At 23.6% G+C, this 22,879-nt stretch overlaps 4 protein-coding genes across 12 annotated transcripts in view; 3 read left to right on the forward strand and 1 right to left on the reverse strand.

The window, feature by feature from the left end:
* LOC102671731 (gamma-1-syntrophin) overlaps positions 1–5,060 on the forward strand; it is a 12,925-nt gene extending 7,865 nt beyond the window's left edge. The window contains exons 11-12 of the transcript XR_004150282.1: positions 328–549; positions 5,021–5,060. The gene's annotated coding sequence lies outside the window, so the exon portion shown is untranslated. The remainder of the gene's footprint in view (positions 1–327; positions 550–5,020) is intronic.
* On the forward strand, positions 346–6,758 carry LOC102671431 (cAMP-dependent protein kinase type I regulatory subunit). 4 transcript variants are annotated; one of them, XM_006607779.2, is made up of 5 exons: positions 346–549; positions 5,449–5,758; positions 5,872–6,138; positions 6,225–6,428; positions 6,535–6,758. In XM_006607779.2, exons 1-5 carry the CDS (start codon positions 385–387, stop codon positions 6,705–6,707), a joined length of 1,119 nt encoding a protein of 372 aa, XP_006607842.1. In that variant the 5' UTR covers positions 346–384; the 3' UTR covers positions 6,708–6,758. The 4 variants fall into 4 exon arrangements, with proteins under 4 accessions (XP_006607842.1, XP_031365679.1, XP_006607844.1 ...); XM_031509819.1 differs by lacking the exon at positions 346–549 and adding an exon at positions 2,156–2,236; XM_006607781.2 differs by lacking the exon at positions 346–549 and adding an exon at positions 2,162–2,609.
* A 1,582-nt stretch (positions 6,759–8,340) lies between these two features.
* LOC102672871 (leukocyte receptor cluster member 8 homolog) lies at positions 8,341–13,470 on the reverse strand. 5 transcript variants are annotated; one of them, XM_006607793.2, is made up of 7 exons: positions 13,350–13,470; positions 13,129–13,267; positions 12,317–12,708; positions 11,054–12,225; positions 10,631–10,964; positions 10,339–10,546; positions 8,341–9,731 (listed from the first exon to the last, which is right to left on the reverse strand). In XM_006607793.2, the coding sequence occupies exons 2-7, from the start codon at positions 13,194–13,196 to the stop codon at positions 9,569–9,571; spliced, it is 2,337 nt and encodes a 778-aa protein (XP_006607856.1). In that variant the 5' UTR covers positions 13,197–13,267; positions 13,350–13,470; the 3' UTR covers positions 8,341–9,568. The 5 variants fall into 5 exon arrangements, with proteins under 5 accessions (XP_006607856.1, XP_006607855.1, XP_006607859.1 ...); XM_006607792.2 differs by having other exon boundaries at positions 13,347–13,464; XM_006607796.2 differs by having other exon boundaries at positions 13,129–13,264; positions 13,350–13,368.
* Positions 13,471–17,803: 4,333 nt separating this feature from the next.
* Positions 17,804–22,879, forward strand: part of LOC102672640 (zinc finger protein 239-like) — a 20,034-nt gene continuing 14,958 nt past the window's right edge. Inside the window, exons 1-2 of one of the 2 annotated variants that reach the window (XM_031509805.1) lie at positions 17,804–18,046; positions 20,675–21,148. In XM_031509805.1, coding sequence (XP_031365665.1) covers positions 20,981–21,148 — 168 coding nt within the window. In that variant the 5' untranslated portion in view covers positions 17,804–18,046; positions 20,675–20,980. The remainder of the gene's footprint in view (positions 18,047–20,674; positions 21,149–22,879) is intronic. The other variant, XM_031509806.1, reaches the window with a different exon arrangement.

Genomic DNA, 22,879 nt, shown 5'->3' on the forward strand with positions numbered 1-22,879 from the left:
AAATATTTATGTATAAAAAATATTTTATATATAGAAGTGAGTTAGAAAATTTTTTTTATTAAATTTCAATAAAAAATTTATTATATTATTTAAATTATTTAAACAATTACAGATATATATTTTTGAAACAAAAATGAAATAAAAGAAAATTTATTTTCAAATTTACATATATGTAATATCAATATTCTTTATTAAATTAAAATCTCGGAAAAGATATTTGTTAATTATAGACTGTAATGAGAAATATAAATATTTAGATGTATCGATGTTCTTTATATAAAACAATTGAAGTTATCTATAAGAAATAATATATTTACACTATTAAAGCCAAGAACGGAATTGTTGAAGAGGTATTTGCTATAACGTGTCAACTCGTGTATCAATATGGCGGCGAATCTCGAAGAAGAGCAAAGTTTAAGAGAGTGCGAGGAATACGTACAAAGACACAATATTCAACAAGTTTTAAAAGACTGTATAGTGCAGCTGTGTGTAGGTCGTCCTGAAAATCCCATATCTTTCTTGAGAGAATACTTTCAAAAACTGGAACGGGTATGTATTGAATCATGTCCTATTAAAATAACCTTAGATTTCTTATTTTTTACTTATTTAACTCGTTACTTATAAATCTAGTAATCTAATTTTTTATGATGTATTTTCTCTTACTTTAAAGATGAGTATTTATTTATAGTAAAATAAATGTGAGAAAAAAATATCAAAATGTTAGATAAATTGTATACATTATATTGTAGATTTGTCAAAGGATTAGTAAATGTTAAGATTAATAAAATTACATACATATATATTATACTATACAATAAATTTTATTACTGTTTTATTTTATTTTATTATTGTTTTAATACAAAATTTTGTATAAAATTATTATAAAAAGAATTTATTTACAATTTTATAAACAAGTTATTTTGATCAATACAAATAGATTGATATATGTACATATATCAATTTAATAAATTTTATTTTATAATTAAAAATTTTATATTTAATAAAATTATATTATATATCTATAATTAAATACATTTTTTATATACATAATTAAATAATTAAAAAAAATAATTAAATTGAAAGTTGTATTTATTGTATAATAAAAATAAAATGTATTCAATACACTTAACATAATATAAATAAAATGCAATAAAGTAATGTAACAAAAATTTAATTTTTTTCATTTTAATTTTAAAATAATGTTATGTTTTATATTTTCTAATAATTTACTTTTTTTTTAATTTGACATTTTATAATTTATTTATTTATTTTCTTTTTGTATATTATGCTTTGATACATCAATGCTGTTATAGAAAAAAATCTTATATATATATTAAATATGTGCGTAATATTTAATATTATAATAAAGTAATAAATGTTCGATATTATAAGGAACTTTTTACTAAACAAACAACCATTTAAAAATTTGCTATTGTTGAATGAATTAAAATAAAGCGTAAAATGTGATTACGAATAAATCGAAACAAAATTTAGAGATTTATATACAAAATTTTAAATATTTTTTTTAATATTAATTTAACTATTTGATTATTTATTTATTTATTCAATATTCATTTTATTAGTTTTTTTAAGTAGATGTTGATAAATAGCAAGAATGGCGGTAAATATTGTTAGTTATAAAAATACTATACACTATTATTTTCTATAATTTTTATCATCAAATATTTGTGTTTTTATATATAAATATTTATAAGCAATATTTATTTTAACAATAATCAATATTATATTTTAATTTATTCTCATTATAATGAAAAAAGATGTTTTTAAAATAATTATATTAAAAATATAGAATTTTTAAATATATATTTTTTCCTTGGAATTCTGCAAAAATCCTTTTGCAGAATTTAAAAAAGATTTAAAATTTTCATAAACAATGGATATTTGGTTATTTCTTTTTTTTTTTTTGTGTTGTATAGTGGATAAAATCATATTGCATAAAATGATTAATATTTTTTATTTCTCATTTCAAATAAACATAATATGAGAGCAACAAAAAAAGAAACTTGACATCAGTTCTTATTACTGTATAACACATATATCGAAAGAGAGTATGTGTGACTACAGGGGCTGCTCTAAATATAGCATATGCTCGAAATATAACTAAGCGCGCAACCTTAGCCAACAACTACAAAAGTTGTATAGGTATTTAATGCGTCGTCCTCGAAAATGTGCGAAGCGCGCTGCAATAATATATTTAAAACAAGCAATACCGGAAATACGTTATCATCCATTCGGATTTCATCTCTAAATAAATTATCTATCGATTCAATTTTGCATTAACGAAAAATATCATTATTTTATAACATAAAATATCATCTAGCACACAGTACCAACTTTGCAAGTAAATACTACGAAAGATCGTATTAATCGAATTTAGCGAGACCTTAGAAAATTCAAGCGACACACATTAGATATATAACGCGCGATCAGGAAAGATTCGTAATTGTGATTTGTATGTTTCTTTCGTTTACAATTATTCGAGTATGTGAAACAAGTGTTAGTGAAAAAATTTATATAATAATTGAATAAAAAAGACATTGCTTATTTTGTGTTAAATATCGAATTAATATCAACAAATAATGAACGAGGTATGATCGAATTTTATACAAGATTTATATTGTTCAATATACATTTTATATGTTTTAACATTTGTGCATATTAATATCATTTGTGCATATAATTATATGTAATTTTCCGATTTTTGAATGTATTGTACTGAGTAAGGAACAATTTCAAATTTACTTTGACACTTTATATTACTTATTGTTTTAATGACTATTAAGCAATTTATGCAAAACAACGATAATAACAACAATCAATGATAATATTTTATATTTTTTTTATACAATTTTTATGAAGAAATAAATCATGAAATATGAAATGGAATTTTATTATAATTTATTAAAAATAATCGAATGATAGATGTGAATTTTTTTTTATGATATAACGCACATAATATTTAATTGTACGCATGTCAAATATCATTTCAGCACGTGTTAAAATCATTGATCAATTGATTTTTATTGTTTTACTATTTCAAATTTGATATTATTGTCAATTCGTAACTTTCATAAAATAGTATTATTTTAAATGTTTCAAATATATATTTTTGCATATCTTCTTCTTCTGCAAATCATGCAAATCATCTTAATATGTTTATCATATAATTTATGTAAAGATATTATTTTATTATAGCTTATTTCAAAAAATTTAATTCGTTTAACTAATATCAGTTAATAAAATCTAAAAAATATAAAATAAATGTGCAATTGTTACAAATAGTTGTTTAATAGTTTGCAAATGCTTAAGAATTTATTAACATAAAAATATAATATTGTATAATTCTGAGTAATAAAAGAAAAAATTAAAAATTATAATTGATTTTTAACAAAATTTTTTTATAATTAATTTGAAACAATTGTAATCGCTAATATTTATTCGATATAAATTAATATTTAATCGATTAACTTTTCTAAATATAATCTATAAATTAAAAAAAATAAATATAATTTAATATCTATAATTTTAAAAAAAACGAATAACTCCTAATTTATTTTAGTGTTTATGAGTATATAAATTTTTGATCAATATATAAATAGATAACTTATAAATTTTGATTTTTAAATATTTTATAGAAAATAAAATTTCAAACAATTTTTTCTTATATACAATCTTCAGTTAATCTTTGTTTTTAAAATATTTGCAAAAAATGATGCTATTACTATATTGAATTTCACTTGTAAGTCCTTGACAATATGTGTATCATACTATTATTCACGAACAGCTTATAAAACATAATTGCTAGTGTGAAGTTTAAATAAAGTGTGAATATTTAAATAAATTCATTTCTAAATAATAAGAATCTGTTTATGAATTGTTTAATATATATGAATACCATATAATAGTTCCACAGTTTGCAAATAGTTTGTGAACAATTTTAGTCAATATAAAGATGCGATTTATTATAATTGTCGATATTTAAAATATGCCTTATATTTATCATTGTTATTTCAATCAATTGTTTTATATTTTGGATAAATATAAAATGTGATGATTTTTGCTTAATGCTAAATTTTATTGTAATAATAATTATGTTTGTAAATATATCAAAAAGGCCAATTAACGATTGTATATGTAAGAAAAAATTCAAAATCTCATCTTCTATGAATATTTAAATATTACCAAAATTCATGAGAATTAAAAATTATGAATGAAATGAAAATTTGTTATACATCGATGTGTTATACATCGATTTTGTTTTTAACTGTAATTGAATTTTAATAAAATATACAAGATTCAGAAAAAAATCATATTGTTATAATGTTTTTATATTATATGCGCATTTATAAGGTGGCATTCATCTATAAAAACGGCAAGTGACCTATGACATTATTTGCTCACCTTTTCATCGATATTCATCGTTCATAAGCTGTGTAATATTTTATCCAATATAATTTTATAATAAGTAGTCAATTTTCGAAGAACATAAAGTGATACTTATAAAAATATTTAATAGAAATTTTTTTACTTACTTACTTACTTTCACTATATAACGAAATTTATTTTAAAATATCTTATAGTAGGTATCTTATAGTAAGTATTAGGTATTTCATTATTCTTTATTATTGAAAGATTAATCATTTAAATTTTTATAAATGTATTAAAAAAGAATAATTTTTAAAGATTTGATATTTTTTATCATTGGAAAAAGTTAAAAATGCTAAAAATAAAATAAACTATATTATTTGTCATTTAAAAATTATTAACTATGAATTAAAAAAGTAGAAATCTTGGCATATCAAATTTTTCTGTGGAAAAAATAATGCATATTTTTTGTGATCTAATTAATATATTTGCAATTGTTTATATTTGCAATATATATTTAAGAAATTGAAAATATATGATTTCATTGAAAGAAGGGCACAATATTATGCATTGCGCATGTCTAAGCAAAATTGACTTATAAAAGCGGCTTGTTTGTCTTACGTGAATCTTTCAGGGTTGCATCGTTTTGGAATAAATAAATAATAAGCAAAAGTTTAAAAAAAAATTTATTGATTTGATATAAAATCGAAGATAAGAAAACATCAGCTTTCGACATGGTGCAACAGGCAAGTAAAGTAAAATACATGAGCAGCGTTGAATTTTCTAATCGGTAATATTTTAATCTACATGATATAAACAAAAGAAAATAGATATGAAAATGAAATTATCTAATCGAATAAGGGATATTCCTTAAATAGAACAATATATACTTATTTTTTTTTTCTCTTAGATTAAATTTTTTAATAATTTAAAAAGTTTCAAATTTAAAAAATTTCTTTGATAAATTCTTTCTTTGAAAAATCAAAATATGTGTAATATATATTGAATATAATAAAAATTATTTCAATAAAATTAATTGACTTTCGTTTTTTTTGATTTCAGGAACAAGCTCATGATGCTAAACAACAAATTGCAACTAGTCCAGAGGATACCGAGGACATACCTGCTGGGCAACAAGGTCCCCAAGTTCCCAGACGCAGAGGAGGCATCTCTGCGGAACCAGTCTCCGAAGAAGATGCGACTAGTTATGTCAAAAAAGTCGTACCTAAGGATTATAAAACAATGGCTGCCCTGAGTAAAGCAATTGCTAAAAACGTCCTCTTTGCTCATCTTGATGAAAATGAACGTTCTGATATTTTTGATGCTATGTTCCCTGTTACTTTTTTGCCTGGAGAAGCAATTATTCGGCAAGGTACTTAAAAAAATATATATTGAATACATTATACCTGTTATTAATTAATTAACAATAATTAACCAAGTATTTTTAATTGCTTGAATCAAATATTTTTTGTCAAATATTAATAGGCGACGAAGGCGACAATTTTTATGTAATCGATCAAGGAGAAGTTGAAATCTTTGTTAATGGTGAATTAGCCACAACAATAGGAGAAGGTGGAAGTTTTGGTGAACTTGCATTAATATACGGGACTCCTCGTGCTGCAACTGTTCGTGCAAAAACAGATGTGAAATTATGGGGTATTGATAGAGATTCTTATCGAAGAATCCTTATGGGTTCTACTATAAGAAAACGAAAGATGTACGAAGAATTCCTTTCCAGAGTTTCAATTTTGGGTAAATAACGTTTATTATTCAATAACAATTACGTTCCATGAAAATATATTAAAATTATTAATTTTATACAAAATTGTTATTTTTAGAATCTTTGGATAAGTGGGAACGACTCACAGTAGCTGATGCTTTAGAACCAGTGGCATTTGATGATGGTGAGACTATAGTTCGACAAGGTGAACCAGGTGAAGATTTTTATATAATTGTTGAGGGTACAGCTGTTGTTTTACAACAACGTTCAGAAGGTGAAGAACCAGCGGAAGTTGGTCGTTTAGGACCATCTGATTATTTTGGTATATTTTATTTTCAAATTATTATTAATAATTATGTAATTAAGTAATTATAAATTTTTTAAATAAATTTAATGGTATGCTAGTAATAATTTTCTATTGATTTTAGGTGAAATTGCATTACTATTGGATAGGCCAAGGGCAGCAACTGTTGTTGCGCGAGGTCCTTTAAAATGTGTAAAACTCGATAGAGCAAGATTTGAACGAGTTTTAGGACCGTGTGCAGATATTTTGAAACGCAACATTACCCAGTATAATAGTTTTGTGTCCCTATCCGTATAAATTACTGTATCAGCGATATTATCAGCCTTTAATTTTTTTTTAGTACGTTTCATTATTAACATTTTTTATTTGAATAATGTAAGTAATTGTATCATATCAAATAACGATATAGTCGTGTTAAGAATTATATATGTTAAATAATATATAACTGTTTATTAAATTTATACTTATCGTATTATGAATATTATGATAAATGGTGATTTGAAAATTTCGTAACAAATCTAAATTTTATTAAAAAATTTTTTTTTAAAATTGAAAAAATACAACTATTATTTACAACTATTATTAAATAATTAAATTTAAATCTAGCTTAAATGATTCTTTTAAAATTTAAAAACATTATCTTTCTTCTTTGTGAATTTTTTTGTTATACGAATTTTTATTGTTTATTATAATGCAATTGATATATATTTTTGCAAAAACATATATAATTCTTATAACGCAAAATGAATAATTAAATTTCGTAATATATTAGGTTATTACGTACTTTATAACTTGCTATACAGGCGTCATAGAGATCAAATCTTAGCTACTTTTACACAAACATATTTCTTTAAAATACTCGAAACCTGTGAAAGTATTTGGAAACAATTTAATAACTGTAATTCCATTTGTTGACAAGTTTTTTCGATCTTTAATGGAACGAATAAAAAAAATGTTATTATGTTATTGAATCATAGGTTTCATTTTCTATTATAGTAATATTTTTATTTATTTTAAATGAAATTTTAAATGAATTTTATAGTTTTGAAAACGTGTGAAGTAGAATTATTATATGTATTACACAATGATTAATTTACACGTATATGAGATCAGGAAAAAAATTATAAAGAGAAATATGTAATTTAAATTTTTATGTCGCGATGAATTTAAAAACTAAAATTCAGCTGTAACATCGCACAATTTTATTGGCAATTTATGCACAAGAACTGATTAAAAAAATTCTATATTAAGTAATTGCGTTGATTGCTTATACAAATTTATCACATTGTAAATTCAATAAAAAAACAGGTTTTGATCATTGAAATTAATTAATTAAAATATGCTTTATTCAATTTCCATATCTGCAATATAATTAACAATTATATATTTAATTGCAACAAATTTGTATTTTTTAATACAATATATTTATTTTAAATTTTTTCTGAACATTTATTACTTTTATTACATAATAAAAATTTTATTTTGTTTCATATAAATATAAAAAAAATTTTTATATATATTATTTAATTATTATTATTTTTAAAGTAAAAATAAATATTAAATTGAAATAAACTCATTTGTTCTATGTAGAAAATTATTAACACAAAGAAGAGTTATAGCAAAGTATGTATTTATTTTTTAATTATCAATTAAATCTTTTAATATAAAATCATATGTTATAAATTAAATGATTGAAGATTTATGATTTATGAAAGATCCATTATACTTCTATATATAATTTGGGAATAGATTTGATTGTCATATATCAAAATATAATTTTTAATGACTTAGAAAAAAATTATAGATTTTAGTAATCATTCATTATTCAAATATTAAATATATATAATAAATTTTATGTTTATTAATAATAAAATCATAATTTAGATTTATCTAAATATATTAGGTTTTAAACATAGATTAAAAAGTAATATAATATTCAAAAATTAAATAATTTATTACGTACAACACTATATTCAAATGTGATCGTACAATGAAATCTTTCTTCTTTCATTATATACCTCTGTACTCCTGTGTTTTGGATAAAACATAAAGATAAAATTCTCGACACTCGAGAATCGACAACAAACTGTTAAGGAAAAAAAGCATTGTCCTGTAGTAAACACTTAGAAAGATAAAAATAATCACTCTTCACACACGAGAATGATTTAGATACCAATATGCATTTGTCCCGTTAAAAGTTTCTAATTGTTGATTCTTGAACACGATTCATCGAATATTTTCATTTTCTTAGAACATATGTTTCATGTTGTTGTTACCACCAAATCAAAACTTGTTCTTCCCATGTTTTTTCTCTTCTTTCTTCATCAACGAAATGTCGAGCATGCCAATTTCTTGTCAAACCCTCAATAATTTTAATTTTTACCAAAAAACCCTTCATAGTAATTACATATATTCATTTTCATTGATTCCAATTCTTTATATTTTTTATCGTAGAAATAATTGCAAATTTATACTACGAATCGATAATTCTTCGAAATGACGAAACGTAGATACTTGTATAGAGCAAAAGATTTGATAAATAGTTAAAAAAATCCGATTTCTTTTAGTGGATCTTGTTTGGAAAAAGAATTACCAGAAATAAGACTAAAAATTCATATATGACATGAATAAATTGTAGAGAATTGATCAGCTGTGATCAAAGAAATTTGAAGTTCTGACCAAACAAGAAGTATTCGTTCTCTGAAGATAACTTTCTATTGTTTTCTCTCTCTTTTCGTAATTTACTACGAACTCGGTTTCATACCGAAGTCTATTGAGGTAGTTACGGACGACTTTAAAACGGTCATCCTAATTTTTTTGTACAATTCACATCAGCCTGTAAATGCATTCTTCGTTTGCGCTGGGCTGAGATTGAGATACGTATATGTACAAATTATTGCGGGGAAAACTTTCATTTACAAATTGTTGCTCGACTGTTGTAACGTCGATCAACGAAGAGAACAATGATTAGGGGATGGTAAGAATTATCAGTAATCAATGTGTAATTAAATATATGCACATGCATATGCATATGTTAAACCTACATATGCATAATTGGAAAACATATGCATATACACACACAAATTTGTGCCTATGAATGTGCACAATAATGATTTTTGTTTATACATCTTCCACGAAAAAAGAGTGATGTTGCTTTTTTACCAAGCACCTACAGAACCACTGCTTGTCTTGCAGTCGATTAGATGTTGTTCAGGATCAGCATAAACCAACCCCAATTCATTGACAAATTCATAAAACTTGTCCAAAGATTCAAAGGCCAATTCTGCTACGATGAAATCAACCGCCAAATTTTGCCGGTAGCTAAACAGCAGAAGAAATGTATCGTTAGATCATGCATTGAATATATGTATATAAAAAATGTACAAACATATATATATATGTATATATATATATAGTACAATGAAAATAAATAATAACTACAAAACTAGTCATTTTTCGGCTACGATGTCCTGTAACAGAAATCTATATATATAATTATAATTGGTAAAAAAATTATTTGCAATTTTTCACTTCTCCCATTCTCGAAAAGCTTAATCTCTGAAATAGTTTTCCATTTCTTTACAAATTAACAATAGATAGTATTTATCCATTAAGATTTGAAAAAAAACAATTAAATATATTTCTGTCAATTTTATTTATAGAAATATATTTAAAGATTGTCTAAAAATAAAAAATATATTTCATTAGTTTTAAAAAATTGCAAAAAAATTATTAAATAAAATTAGTTTAAAGTTAAAAAAACTATACTAACTAGCAATTTATCAATTAAATATATCTAATCATATAGAATTATGTTATGTTTCAATTGATTATATTCTTTTGCATTGTGATTAATTTTTTGTAAAGTACTAAACAGATTTATTAATAAAAACAAATACGAATGATTTCTAAAGAGTTTAGTACATACGACTTTATCATGCTCTTCAATGCATTCTTGCGTTCCCTTGCAACAAACCAATCCATTAAAAAGGCTGCCATCCTTGGAGCAGAAGTATATAACTTGAAAAAGGCATGAAAGTTGCCTAACCACCATGCTGAACGTACTTTTAGTGCATGCTTTATGCACTCATCATTCTTGTCTTCTGTTGATAAAGCTGCTAAAATGGTTGTTAAATCTATAATAAAAATATTAATTTTTTAATTTCTATATATAAAAAATATTGTATTGTTATTAAATTGTATATAGAATTATTAAAAACCTTGAGTATTTTTCGTGAAAATATAATATAATATTCTATATGCAATAAATTCACATCGATTTTCTCCACCAACATCTTGATATAACATCCTTAATTGCGTTTGACATTGGTTGAATTCTTCATGGTCTCCTTTTTCTAGAGCGACGCGAGCGTGTGTTTCATATACATGGACTGTAAATGCATCTCGAATACCTTGGACGGTAAGATCTTGACGAATAGATTTAAGTTGATCACAAGCATATCTATAGTCCTGATCAGCCACCCAACGTTTCTTGACATGTGCCAAAGAATTTTGGAGTACACTTACCGGTCGAACAGCGGACGGAGCTGGAGCCTATATAACAAATATTTAAATCAATTTTAGATTAATTTCAAATAAATTTGATGACTGATGAAAATTTGATAAAAAAAAAAAAATCTTACAGATGTTAAACGTAAATATGGTTTTTCTATATCCTTGCATATTCCAACAATGTGAAGTCCAGTAAAATCAAAATCTGTAGAAGAATCATCTTTAACACCATTGCTGACTGTCCTAGAAATAGTATCGTTAAATCTTGCAGCACGTTGCTGTAATTTCTCCTTGGATCCTAATTCCTCAGTGTTTCCTGTAGCTAAACCAAATTCTGAATAGAAATGTGATTTCATCTGTTTAGTCTTCTTTGTTTTCTTGCTGTTGTGACTCGGTTTGCTTTTAGTAGATTTTTTCGTTTTTAATGATTTATAATCGTGTTCCCGATCACTAACGTTCGACGACGACGATGTACTACGTCTGTATTTTCGTGATGGTGGACTACGTGTATTTGAACGTGACCTCGACTTTGACCTCGATCTCGACCTCGACCTCGATCTTGATTTTGATCTTGATCTTGATCTTGATCTAGTTCTCGACCTTGATCGTTTGTAATTCACAGAGAGACGAGCGCCAAGCCGAGCCCCGAGAGAAGTGGAGAGACCTGGCTTGCGCAAGCCTCCCTGTGCATTTATCAGTGGATTTGGTAAATTATTTAATTTCAAGGCCGGTTTTTGAGGTTTTATCGTCATAGTCATACGTTCACTATGAATGCTAGGCAAAGGTTCTTGGTCCCAATCTTTCACCCAAAGTGAGCCATCATTCGCGGCGCGCGTAATCTTTCCTTTTAATATAATCTCAACTTGATCCTTGTCCACTGCTGTTTTGCATTTTTCATAACACCTATTTACATAATTCTTCAAGCTGTCAGGCCAATCACCAACTGGGCTGGGATTTGTCACAATAGAGGGAGTACCTACAGCTGGTGTACCAGCACTAGGAATTGTATTATTAACAGTTGTGATAGTGGGTGTAGTAGGAGTGGAGGATTCTTCAGTTGGTGGAAGAGGAGCCACTACTTCACGCTGTGCAGGAGGTAAAGGTGGTAACTCGGTCTTCAGATTAGGACCCGGTACAAAATTCGTCGTTGAATTGTTTGCCTGAAAGCTATTGTTGAACTGAGCTGCTAAATTTTTATTCCGCTTACGTTTTTTCTTTGCAGCTCCACTATTGCCAGATGGAGAGAGAAAGGTTAAACCATTCTTTTTGTTGTATACATTGAAACGAATTTGATTATTATATTCTAAAACAAAAAAAGATAAAAATAAAATATTATTTTATATATAAAATGAAAATGTTTTCCTTTTTATATTTTCTATGAAAAGTAAACTTACGAGACATATCATTATGCATTCCATTCCAAGTACCATATGAAAATGCATTATACATATAACCTGGATGAGGCTGTATTGTTGGTTGTACTTGATTATTATGTTGTTGAGATGTTTGTACAGATGGTGGAGGTCCAGGAGGTAAAGGAGGAAGTTCAGAATCATCATCCAAAGACATTGGAGTTCCAGGTACTGGTGGTTGCTGATGTAACTGCTTTCCTTGATTGTTGTCCTGTTGCTGTTGTTGTTGTTGTTGTTGTTGTTGATGCTGCTGCTGCTGCTGTTGCATCTGCTGTGGAGTAAAAGGTTGTCCATATCCAGGCATCATTGCATGATAATAACTAAATGTTTGTCCTTGATGAGGTACGCTTTGATACCCTGGTCCATACAATTGTCTATAAAAAAAAAATTATATATAAAAGTAATTATTTTAGTTTTGATTCACTATATATTGCAATTTATTTTGTTTATGAAATATTCAATTTTATAATTTCTTATATATATATATATATATATATATTAATCTAAAATTAGGCTATTATAAAATGTTTATATACATCATATATAATATATATCACATATATTTCATTTCTTTCGTTTTTAACATTATTTTTTAATTTAATTAATTTTTTATTTTTATTTTTTTAAAGCATAAAAAATGTAAAAATAATGGTAAAGTAAGAAGCTATTAAATCATTGAATGTTACACCTATATGCGTTGTTAATACGCTTATGAGATTTTTTTATTCAAAATATCATGTTCATTATGTACTTATAAAATAATTTTTATAATTAAATCTGCAATCAGTAATTACCCTGAATATGGAGAAAACATATTATGGATATTGTTTGGCGAGGGATATTGCCATGCCATATTCGCCATTGAGCCTACTCCAAGTTGTGGCTGTTGTTGAAATGGCTGCTGTTTCTTCTGCGACGCTGTAGCCTCGCCTTCTGACATACCGAAGAACAAAATCAGAATTGCTTAAACAATTGTACACTTTACGTTCCGTTGCCGTAACTTTTGTATTACCACGGATTTTTTAGACCAGGAAATAAAATTCTTAAAATATTCTCGAATACATTTTATCGAATTGCAACGCTTTCGAAATGACTAACCGTTTCAATGAACTAAAATGGTGCTGAGGAATATATTATTCTCTGTCAGACGGCAGCACTGTCATCTTTCACGCGCCAATTTGTGAAATATGTATATATTTAATATTTGATAAATAAATTTAAAAACTTATTAATAAATATATATATATTAATATTTATTAATAAATATTTATTAATAATTATTATATTGGTTTATAATGCAATACATTTATAAAAAAATATATGAAAAAAGTAACATTATAAGTAATAATTCAATATAGTAATAATTCAATAGTAATAATTCAATTTTAATATTTTTAAAAATAAATAATTCTCAAACATAGTATTTAAACTATGCAATTTTTTTCATTATAAATTTAATTTTTTTCTATTGTTAAAGTAGCATAGTAGATATGTACGATCGAGTACAAAATTACATTTTGTACTTTTGATAATTTACTTCAATTTCCCTTTCATTCATATAGAAAATAATTGTCGATAGTTGTTATTTAATGCGGTAGTATAACGTAATTAAATATCTAGTTTTGCAACAAAATGATAGAAATGAAATATGGCCTAGCACGAATTGTAACATTATATTCGAAGGATATCGAATGAAGTTGTACGTACGTAGTTATGTTGTTTTTTTCATGCTGAAATGACTAAAGATAGATTCAAATATATACATAGAATTGTAAACTGTAATCTGTTTTATTTTTTAATTCACAATTAATAAATCTTGTGATTAAATTTTGTTATATTATTTTGTATATTATTTTTTTCTTCTTTTTATGGAAATAAAAACAATATTTTGATTTTTAATCATATTTTAATTTATCTATAAATATAAGAATTTTTTTCATTCAAAATTTAAATTGATTGATATATTATTACAATCAGTCTTTTTCAGAATTTTAATTTTAAAAAATATAAATAAATTTATTTAAAATTTATTGAAAATATAAAAATATATAAAAAATAAATTTAGCACTTTTTAAATATATCATTTTTTGCAAATTACGTTATATATTGCTATTAATATATTTGTTTAATACATATTTGACGATATTTTTTTGATATTTCAGAAGAATATTATCATAAAGCATATTTTTGCTATTATATTATTATTTAAAATAGAAAATATATTATTTTATAAATAAATTCATTATGATGCAATAATGTTGATTATTTCATCTTATTTTATAGATGAAATATCAGGTAGTTAATTGATAGATAGAGGTATGTTGTTTACCTTGAATAAGTTGTGGACCTTTCTTTCAAAAATATTGTTCAAGATTAAAAAAAAAATAAAAAATGAATATACATAAAATATTTAAACAAGAAAGTAATATTTAAAGTAATACAGAGAGAACAAGAAAGTAATATTTAAAGTAATACAATAAACAATGGAAGATAAGTACTATAAAATAAATACTTTTCTCTTACATATACTTAACATATTTTAAAATATATTTTTTTTAAATATTAAGAGAAATAAAAGTGTTATTTGTTTAGTATTTATAAAATAAAATAAATCTTATGATATATAATTGCGAAAAACTTAAAATCTGAAAAACTGAAATCTGAATACGACATTCTTTTTCCCCATAAAAATTAATTCTATTCATGCTGAAAATCAAACTCAACTATAGTTGCTAATTGCATCAGCATTTTCCACTTTCGTTTTTCAACGTGCAATCATATATAATGCGATTTTATGTAATCTTATCATATTAGAACAGATTGGTAAGTAATAATTAAAAAATCTTTGTAAAAATAAAAAAATATCATTAAAATTATATAATCATTTCTTAAAGTGATCATTAATATATGATTGTTATTATATTCTGAATTTAAATATTATTTTTTTATATCTATTTTTGGTAGGATTATATTCAGTTTCCTTGTAGAAAAATCAAAGAATAGCAATTAATTAATTGACGAATAACATTCTTTTTCATGGTTTAGTTAAAAATAATTAAAATTTTTTATTTTTTTTCTAAATACAAAAAATATTTCGTGAATAGAAGTAAAATAAATACAATTTAATATTAATAAACATTGCACCAGAGTTATTGCGATTTTTCAAATTCGAATAATAATAACAATGAACATTGAACTTGAATTATGAGCCACAGTATTCTAATGTATTCTATATATTATTATAGAATTAAAAATTGAATTTAAATTTGAATATAGATAGCGGTAATTTTTTATGAAATTTGTATTGATTCTTCATTTTTATTTTCATTGGTTTCATCTGGTGTTTTTTCTTTTTTCGGAGAAACTTTTTCTTTCTCTTCCGTAATATCTCTTGGTTCTTTTGTTTGGACTATTTTTGTTACTGTTGTTCCTTTCTTCCTTTTTGGTTTTATATTTTTTGTTAATATATCGATTACAGGTTTTACTTTTTTTTTGATAATCTTTAATAAAAGTTATATAAAATTATTTTTTATAAACTTAATCAATATTTTATATATTTTATATAATATTTTATATATTTTATATAATATTTTATATAATATTTTATATAATATTTTAATATTTTATATAAATATTTCTTATCAAATAAATGGTATAAGTTCTTATCAAAAAAGATTTTTATATTATTATTTTATTTTATATTATTATTTTACCATACGTTGCAATAATTGTTTAGTAGTTTTCTTTGTTCCGTATCTTTTGTCCCATAATTCCTTTTCTTGCCACCATATGCGTTGATATTCATTCGTTAATAATTGTTCTATACAAGGACGTTTTTCTCTAATATATTAATAAAAAAAATATAAATATTGAATCTAATTATAATTTAATTAATTTACGTACTTTTCATAAGATGGTATAAACACTTTTTGGGATGCGAATTGTGAAGATATAATATTGTCTGGAATTTTACAAGGAACCGCAGGTGACCATGTTTTTACCTTTGTATCTGTGCTCATTATTTTAAGATCGTTTGCAAATTATTAAAATCAAACGCAATAAAAACGATGAACTATTTAAAAAGAATCAAATTAAACAAGTGACGATAAATATCGATATCAAACTCGAAATTAAAATTTTATCGATATAATTATGAAATGAAATGTCATTATAATAATCGATAAATTTTATCGATATCACATATTATATTATAATTAAAGTGATTTCTTAAAAACTAATCTATCATTGATATGAGTTTTATTAAGTAACTTATCAAGATATTATTAAAATAAATTAATATTTTTTTACAAAAGAAATGAAATTAGTATGAAAATATATATGTTACGTGTCTCCTTTATTTCAATAATAATAATAGTACAAATAAAAATTTGAGAAATTAGAATTTCAATAATTCATAATATAAATGTATGAATATCAACGAGATTAATATATGAGTAAAACGGGAACTGACACAACTTGTATTTATCCGATAATCAATTTGGAAAACATTCTCACTTTGTGTTAACAAATTTAATGTTACATGCGAATACCACGTGTTTGAGACGAAATTAGCAATGTCCTACAAATCTTTTGCAGAATTTGTATCGAAATTATGGATTTCACAATTTATTGGATACAGAATATTTTAATTAAATATTAATCAATATGATTATTTTTTATAGATGAATTAATATAATTCTTAATAATTGAATTAAATTCTTGAAATTCTGTAAAATGGATAATAAGATAGGTTAGGGATTTGTCAGTTTCTTTTGAACGATATAAATGAAAATGAATATTTGTATTCGCTTAATTACCATCCTGATAAAACATTCCTTAAAATATACGCAAATTGCGACATGATGTTATCGCTTTCACTCTAAATCTTTTTTTTTACATATTTTCTATTTAAGAATTATAAATCTTGATACATTAACTTTATTGTAGATGATTAACTTAATCGTAAATGATTTTTTAAAAAAATTTAAAGAGCTCATCAATATTTCTTGATGCAAAATAGCAATTGAATCCTATTTAAAATCGAATCACTCTTAATGGAATCTTGATACATATACATATATATAGATTTCTACTTTCTTCTTCCTACAAAATATCAAATAATAAATTATGACGATATATATTAATAAAATTATATATTATAATAAAAATTAAAATTTTTTTTTTAAAATATGTAATTTATTCGATTTTAATATTTTTTATTGCAATATATTTTTTTATTTATGCACATGTTAACCAAATAATCAAATTTTTTGTAAAAAAAATAATACAACGAAATTAGGAAACTTCAATTTACAAATAATAATAATATTGAAAAAATTACAATAATTATATTCTACTTAATCAATTTGAATTGATGTCATAGTTGGTGACTTGTGGTAGCAAAATGAGAAACGTAAGTTTTTAAGGAGGGAGTAAAACATTGATATGGGAGGAGTTCTTTCGAGTTCTCTCTCCGTTGAGAGACTGCAAGGAGCAGAGGTGGTTTCTACTCACCTGAAGATTTCATATGGCAGTCGCCGTGCTGAGTTGTTCAGCGACGGGTATCTCGTAATCATTTTGTGATTCACAGAATTACCGCGAGTTCTCAGTGAACTCTCATTTTATTTTGCATATTGTTTTATCATGTTGGATTTTTATATTTGTTTTAACACGTACAATATTGAATCATCTGAGAAAAACGCGTTCTCTACGGTTAGTTATTTTATCTGTCATCCCTTTTGAAAACTTTCTTCTCACGGAAATATCTTCTTTCGAAACAGATTATTATCTAACAACAAAATCTTTGATTGATATTTTAATTTTAATTGTTTTATTGTAATGATTTTTTGCCGAAAACATAAAAAAATAATGAAAATAAATGATTAAACAATTTCTTAAAGAACTAATCAATTACATTTACGACATAAAGAGGTTAGATGCAATGCGAAATGTTTGCATTGGAATCAACGAAAGTGAACATTTCTTAGAGAGTGTTTTTTTTATGATAAAAATTAAACATTCATTTAAATAATTTTACTTGTATAATATTAATAAATCTATGTTTTTTGATAAATTTGTTAAATTTTTATTAAATTTAAAATTTTTACCTTAAATTCTTTCGATTATAAGTTTCGATTATCGAAATATCAAATCAATAAAGATGTTTACAAATTTTGAGTTTAAATAATTGAATATTGAATATCGAATGATTTCTGTTATTGTAGTGTAAAGTATAGTACAATTTAACAAAGTGATTGATATAAATAAATGAATTCTAAAATTATATGGAGTGTATAAAGGTAGCGAAGTGTGTGAAACAAATTGATAAATATGTTTCAATATACAATAAAATTATATAATTCTAAGATAAATGTAAAAATTTTCAAATTTTGATAAATTTCTATATTGATAATAAGTTAGGAAAAATAGTGTAATGGAAAATCAAAGATAAAAGTCATTATATATACAAAAACTTGTACAAAATTTACGAGTTAACAAATTATTTTATAATATTATAGCATAAATTGATTTGCAATAACGTAACAATTATAATAGAAATATGAAGAAAATATCGAGACTATACCGAAATTTGTATAATCACGATTAATCAATTAATTAATTAGTGATCAATTAATTAATTATGAGAATAAGTATTTGGTATGGAAATTTAATTAACTCATATTATTGTGATAATGTGTAATATTCTATATATATATATATAGGTTATACAAATCTAATTTAAAATATAACTCGAATTAAAAAACAAGTAACGGATATAATATTAAATATATGTATAAATTATGCGTTATAGAAACATTTTGCTGTACTTAATGGAACACATTTCGTTTTTATTCTATTAAAAATATTGCAAATTATTTTTTAAGTTGTTAAACAATATTGAAATCTTTTAACATAATTATTCATTAATCATTGATTCTTTTGAATAAATTATGATAATTAATAAATAATTTTAGAATATTTAACATTTATATATATATATATATATATATGTTTCTACAATAATTAATATAAAATATTAATTTTGCAATAAGATTGATCTTTCAATTTATGTTCTATATATTCTGTATTTTAATTGTTTTAATTCTGTAAATTTAAACAAATTTGAAAGTAATAATTCCGTATCGATACAAATTGAAAGCTTAGTGTTTTTATTGTAATAACAACTAAACGTATCAAAACTACCAAATCGTTCTAAATCATTTTGGCAATTATTTGACAAGGGAACAAGTATACGTGTGATTATAAATTTAGCAGTTAATTTCTTTAATAGGAGATTAATAAGTTTATCTTACAATTAGTATATATATATTTTGTTTATTTCTATGCAACTTTTCGAATGTGAAAATTTATGAATTTCAAAGATTTCAAAATCTAAATATTAAATAATTAAAAAATTTGGAAATTGAAAAACATAATAATTCACGATTTTCTGAAAATTCAATATTGAAAAAGGATTTAAAATTCCAAAAACTTTAAGAATTTAAAAATATAATAATCTTAAAAGTAAATTATATTAATTATAAAAATTTTAAGAATATAATATTTTTTATTTCTAATTGATAAGCATATGCAAAGTGATATTAGTATATATTAAAATCGCAAACACGTGAGAAATTTTTCAACCACGCATATGACAGGGTCTAATCTACTTACGTGTTTTATGTTTTGCTAGGGTGTTATCTTATAGAATATCAATTTCTTGGCCACAAACTAATTTCACAGTACAATGGTATTAGTCGTGGTCTGCAACCACTAAACCGCTAGATCAAGTAGTAAACTAATATAATAATAATATAAGCCTTCATCAATTTCTGCTATTATAATATAAATGATGATATCTCACTCTAGAAATTATTAGGCAATTTATTTCTCTACACGTGGATATTTATAGCTTATAAATAAATAATATATATATATATATATACTTTGTCATTTGTGATACACAGAATATTGCAAATCATATTTATATTTAATAAAATATTATTGTTTATTTTTGAGCTATGAATGGAGAAGATTTTTATATATATTTTAATTATTTATTTTTAATAAAATTTAAATTTATTAAAAATAATTATTATGAAATTTTCTAAAATTAATAGTCATAATATATTTTATAAAATGTTTTAAATATATCAAACCATCAAGAAAAATTATCAATTACATATCAGCTGCATTTTATAAGAAAAATATATATGAATAAAAAGTTATAAGAAAAATTATTTGAATAAATTAAATTTTGAATATCGAATCATTTTAAAAGTTTTACAAACTTTTTATTAGAATTTATATCTGATCAGAATTTGTTTCTTTCTATTGTAGCATTGGTTATATTGGACATCGGAATTATTCTACAGATAATTGATTTTCGTTTATAACGTCAATGAACTTCAATAACAATTCTTGATCATTTCATCATATGGATACGCATAATAAAGAAATCAGTGTTTTAAAGTGAAACGTGAATCAACAAAATGGAATCATATCTTAATTGACGTCATTTAACAAACATATTCTGCTAATGAAACATATTATGGAAAGAAACTGGAACACATGGTGATTTTTCAAATTGTTTTAAACCGACTGAAAAATATAAAAATTAGTGTGTTATCGTAATCAAATTGGAGCATGATGGGAGAAGTTATCCGAGTTTCTGGACGGACACCGGATGTTGGAGAATTTCTAAAGGAAGCGATGCTGTCCCAAAGATTTGCCGATGTGACTCTCTGTTGTCCTGGTGGACAAAAATTCTTGGCACATCGTTTGGTTCTTTCAGCTGCCAGTCCTTATTTACAGGTCAGTGTTATATTTCACTTTTGAGAATTTAATAGAAAGAAAAAATTTTGTAATTTACAAGATAATTTTATAATAAAATTTACAAGATACAATAAGAAATTTATCAAAATTTATCCAAATATAAGTGTGTTATGCAAATGTTTTGTTTTAAAATGATTTAGTTAATAATTAATTTACTAATATCAATAATTATATAGAATAATATATAGAATAGTAATATCATATTAAATTTATAATAAGAAACATAAATTATTGCTACTTACGGGAGCAATAGTGTTTCAAATACTGAAAAATAAAAAAAGAAACGCATATATATTATATCGACCATTCATAAATGTAACTTCTTTGCTTGCATATGAAAAAAATACTATTCTAAATATATTGATTGTAATCAAATATTTATAATATAACTAATGAAGATTAAAGTCCATCATAAAATGATTTAATTTCTGTTTAAAGATATGATGAATCACGTTAATCATTAACCATTAGATATTAGATATTCTAATTCAATTAGAATAATAAACGATACAAATAGAATCGCTTTATGTGAAATTAAATAGATAATGAAAACGAATTGAAATTAATTTTTTCTTTTCTTCTCGTTTTTTTAAAAACTTTACTTTCGTTAATAAATTTCATTATGTTATAATATTTTAATAATTTAAATATTAAATATTAAACATACGAATAAAGAAGATCAATAAACACGAATAATCTCAATAAAATTGCATTTTAAAAGTCTAATGATTGAAGAGTCTAGTCATTGAAATCATAAAATACAAAGTTGATGATTATATTTATTAAATTGATTTAATAAAATGCGTAGAATTTATCGTTAATAATATGTTTCTTGAAACGAAAAGGATATTCTAAGAAATTGACAAGAAACAGGAAAGTATTTCATACATATGAAATGTAGTTATGAGACAAATATGCATTAATTATAAATCAAATTATAAATCAAAAAATTTATAGAATAATGCTACTTATAAATTAATTTTTAATTCTTAATTAAAAATCATTTAGACGTTAACAAAATTAATTGAAATAATTAAATTATCATAGGTCTAAAATTTATCTATTTGTACATTAATTTCTGTTATGATATATTCAATGAGTATGCATTAAAATAATTATAATGATAATTTTAGATTTCTAACAAAGACAGAAATTAATCTTCAAACAGAATAAATTAATCATTCAGTTTTCATATCATCATGATGCTAATTGATTCAAATCGAATTAGAAATCAAAAGATATTCTCTTATTCTTTTATTAAATAATATTCAATAATAATGAAATTATTCTAAGCAATTACTTTTTTTTACAATTTACTTTAATTTTAATTTTAAATATTCGATGGTAGGTTTTATATATTTTCCATAACGATAGATACGTGAAATAGATTTTATTTTTTTTTCTTTTTTCCTTTCTATTTGCTGATATGTTTTTCATCGAACTTTAATCCATCCATGCCATTACATAATCATCATGCTTTATCCCACATCTTTGCAAAGTTTCTAGTTTACTTGTCGACTTAGTCTACAATTTTCTGGTAATCGTTTTCAGTTCAATTGCTCACCCAGTAAACATTGGAGAACTTATCTTAAAAATTACATCTTGCAAATCTCCACTGTGAAAAGTTCTTAGTTCATGTATCATACAATTTGTTGTTTTTCTTTTTCTCTTTTCTATTTCATTCTCTCTCTCTCTCTCTCTCTCTCTCTC

The sequence above is a fragment of the Apis dorsata genome, unplaced genomic scaffold, assembly GCF_000469605.1.
Source record: "Apis dorsata unplaced genomic scaffold, Apis dorsata 1.3 scaffold_19, whole genome shotgun sequence".
Taxonomy (NCBI): domain Eukaryota; kingdom Metazoa; phylum Arthropoda; class Insecta; order Hymenoptera; family Apidae; genus Apis; species Apis dorsata.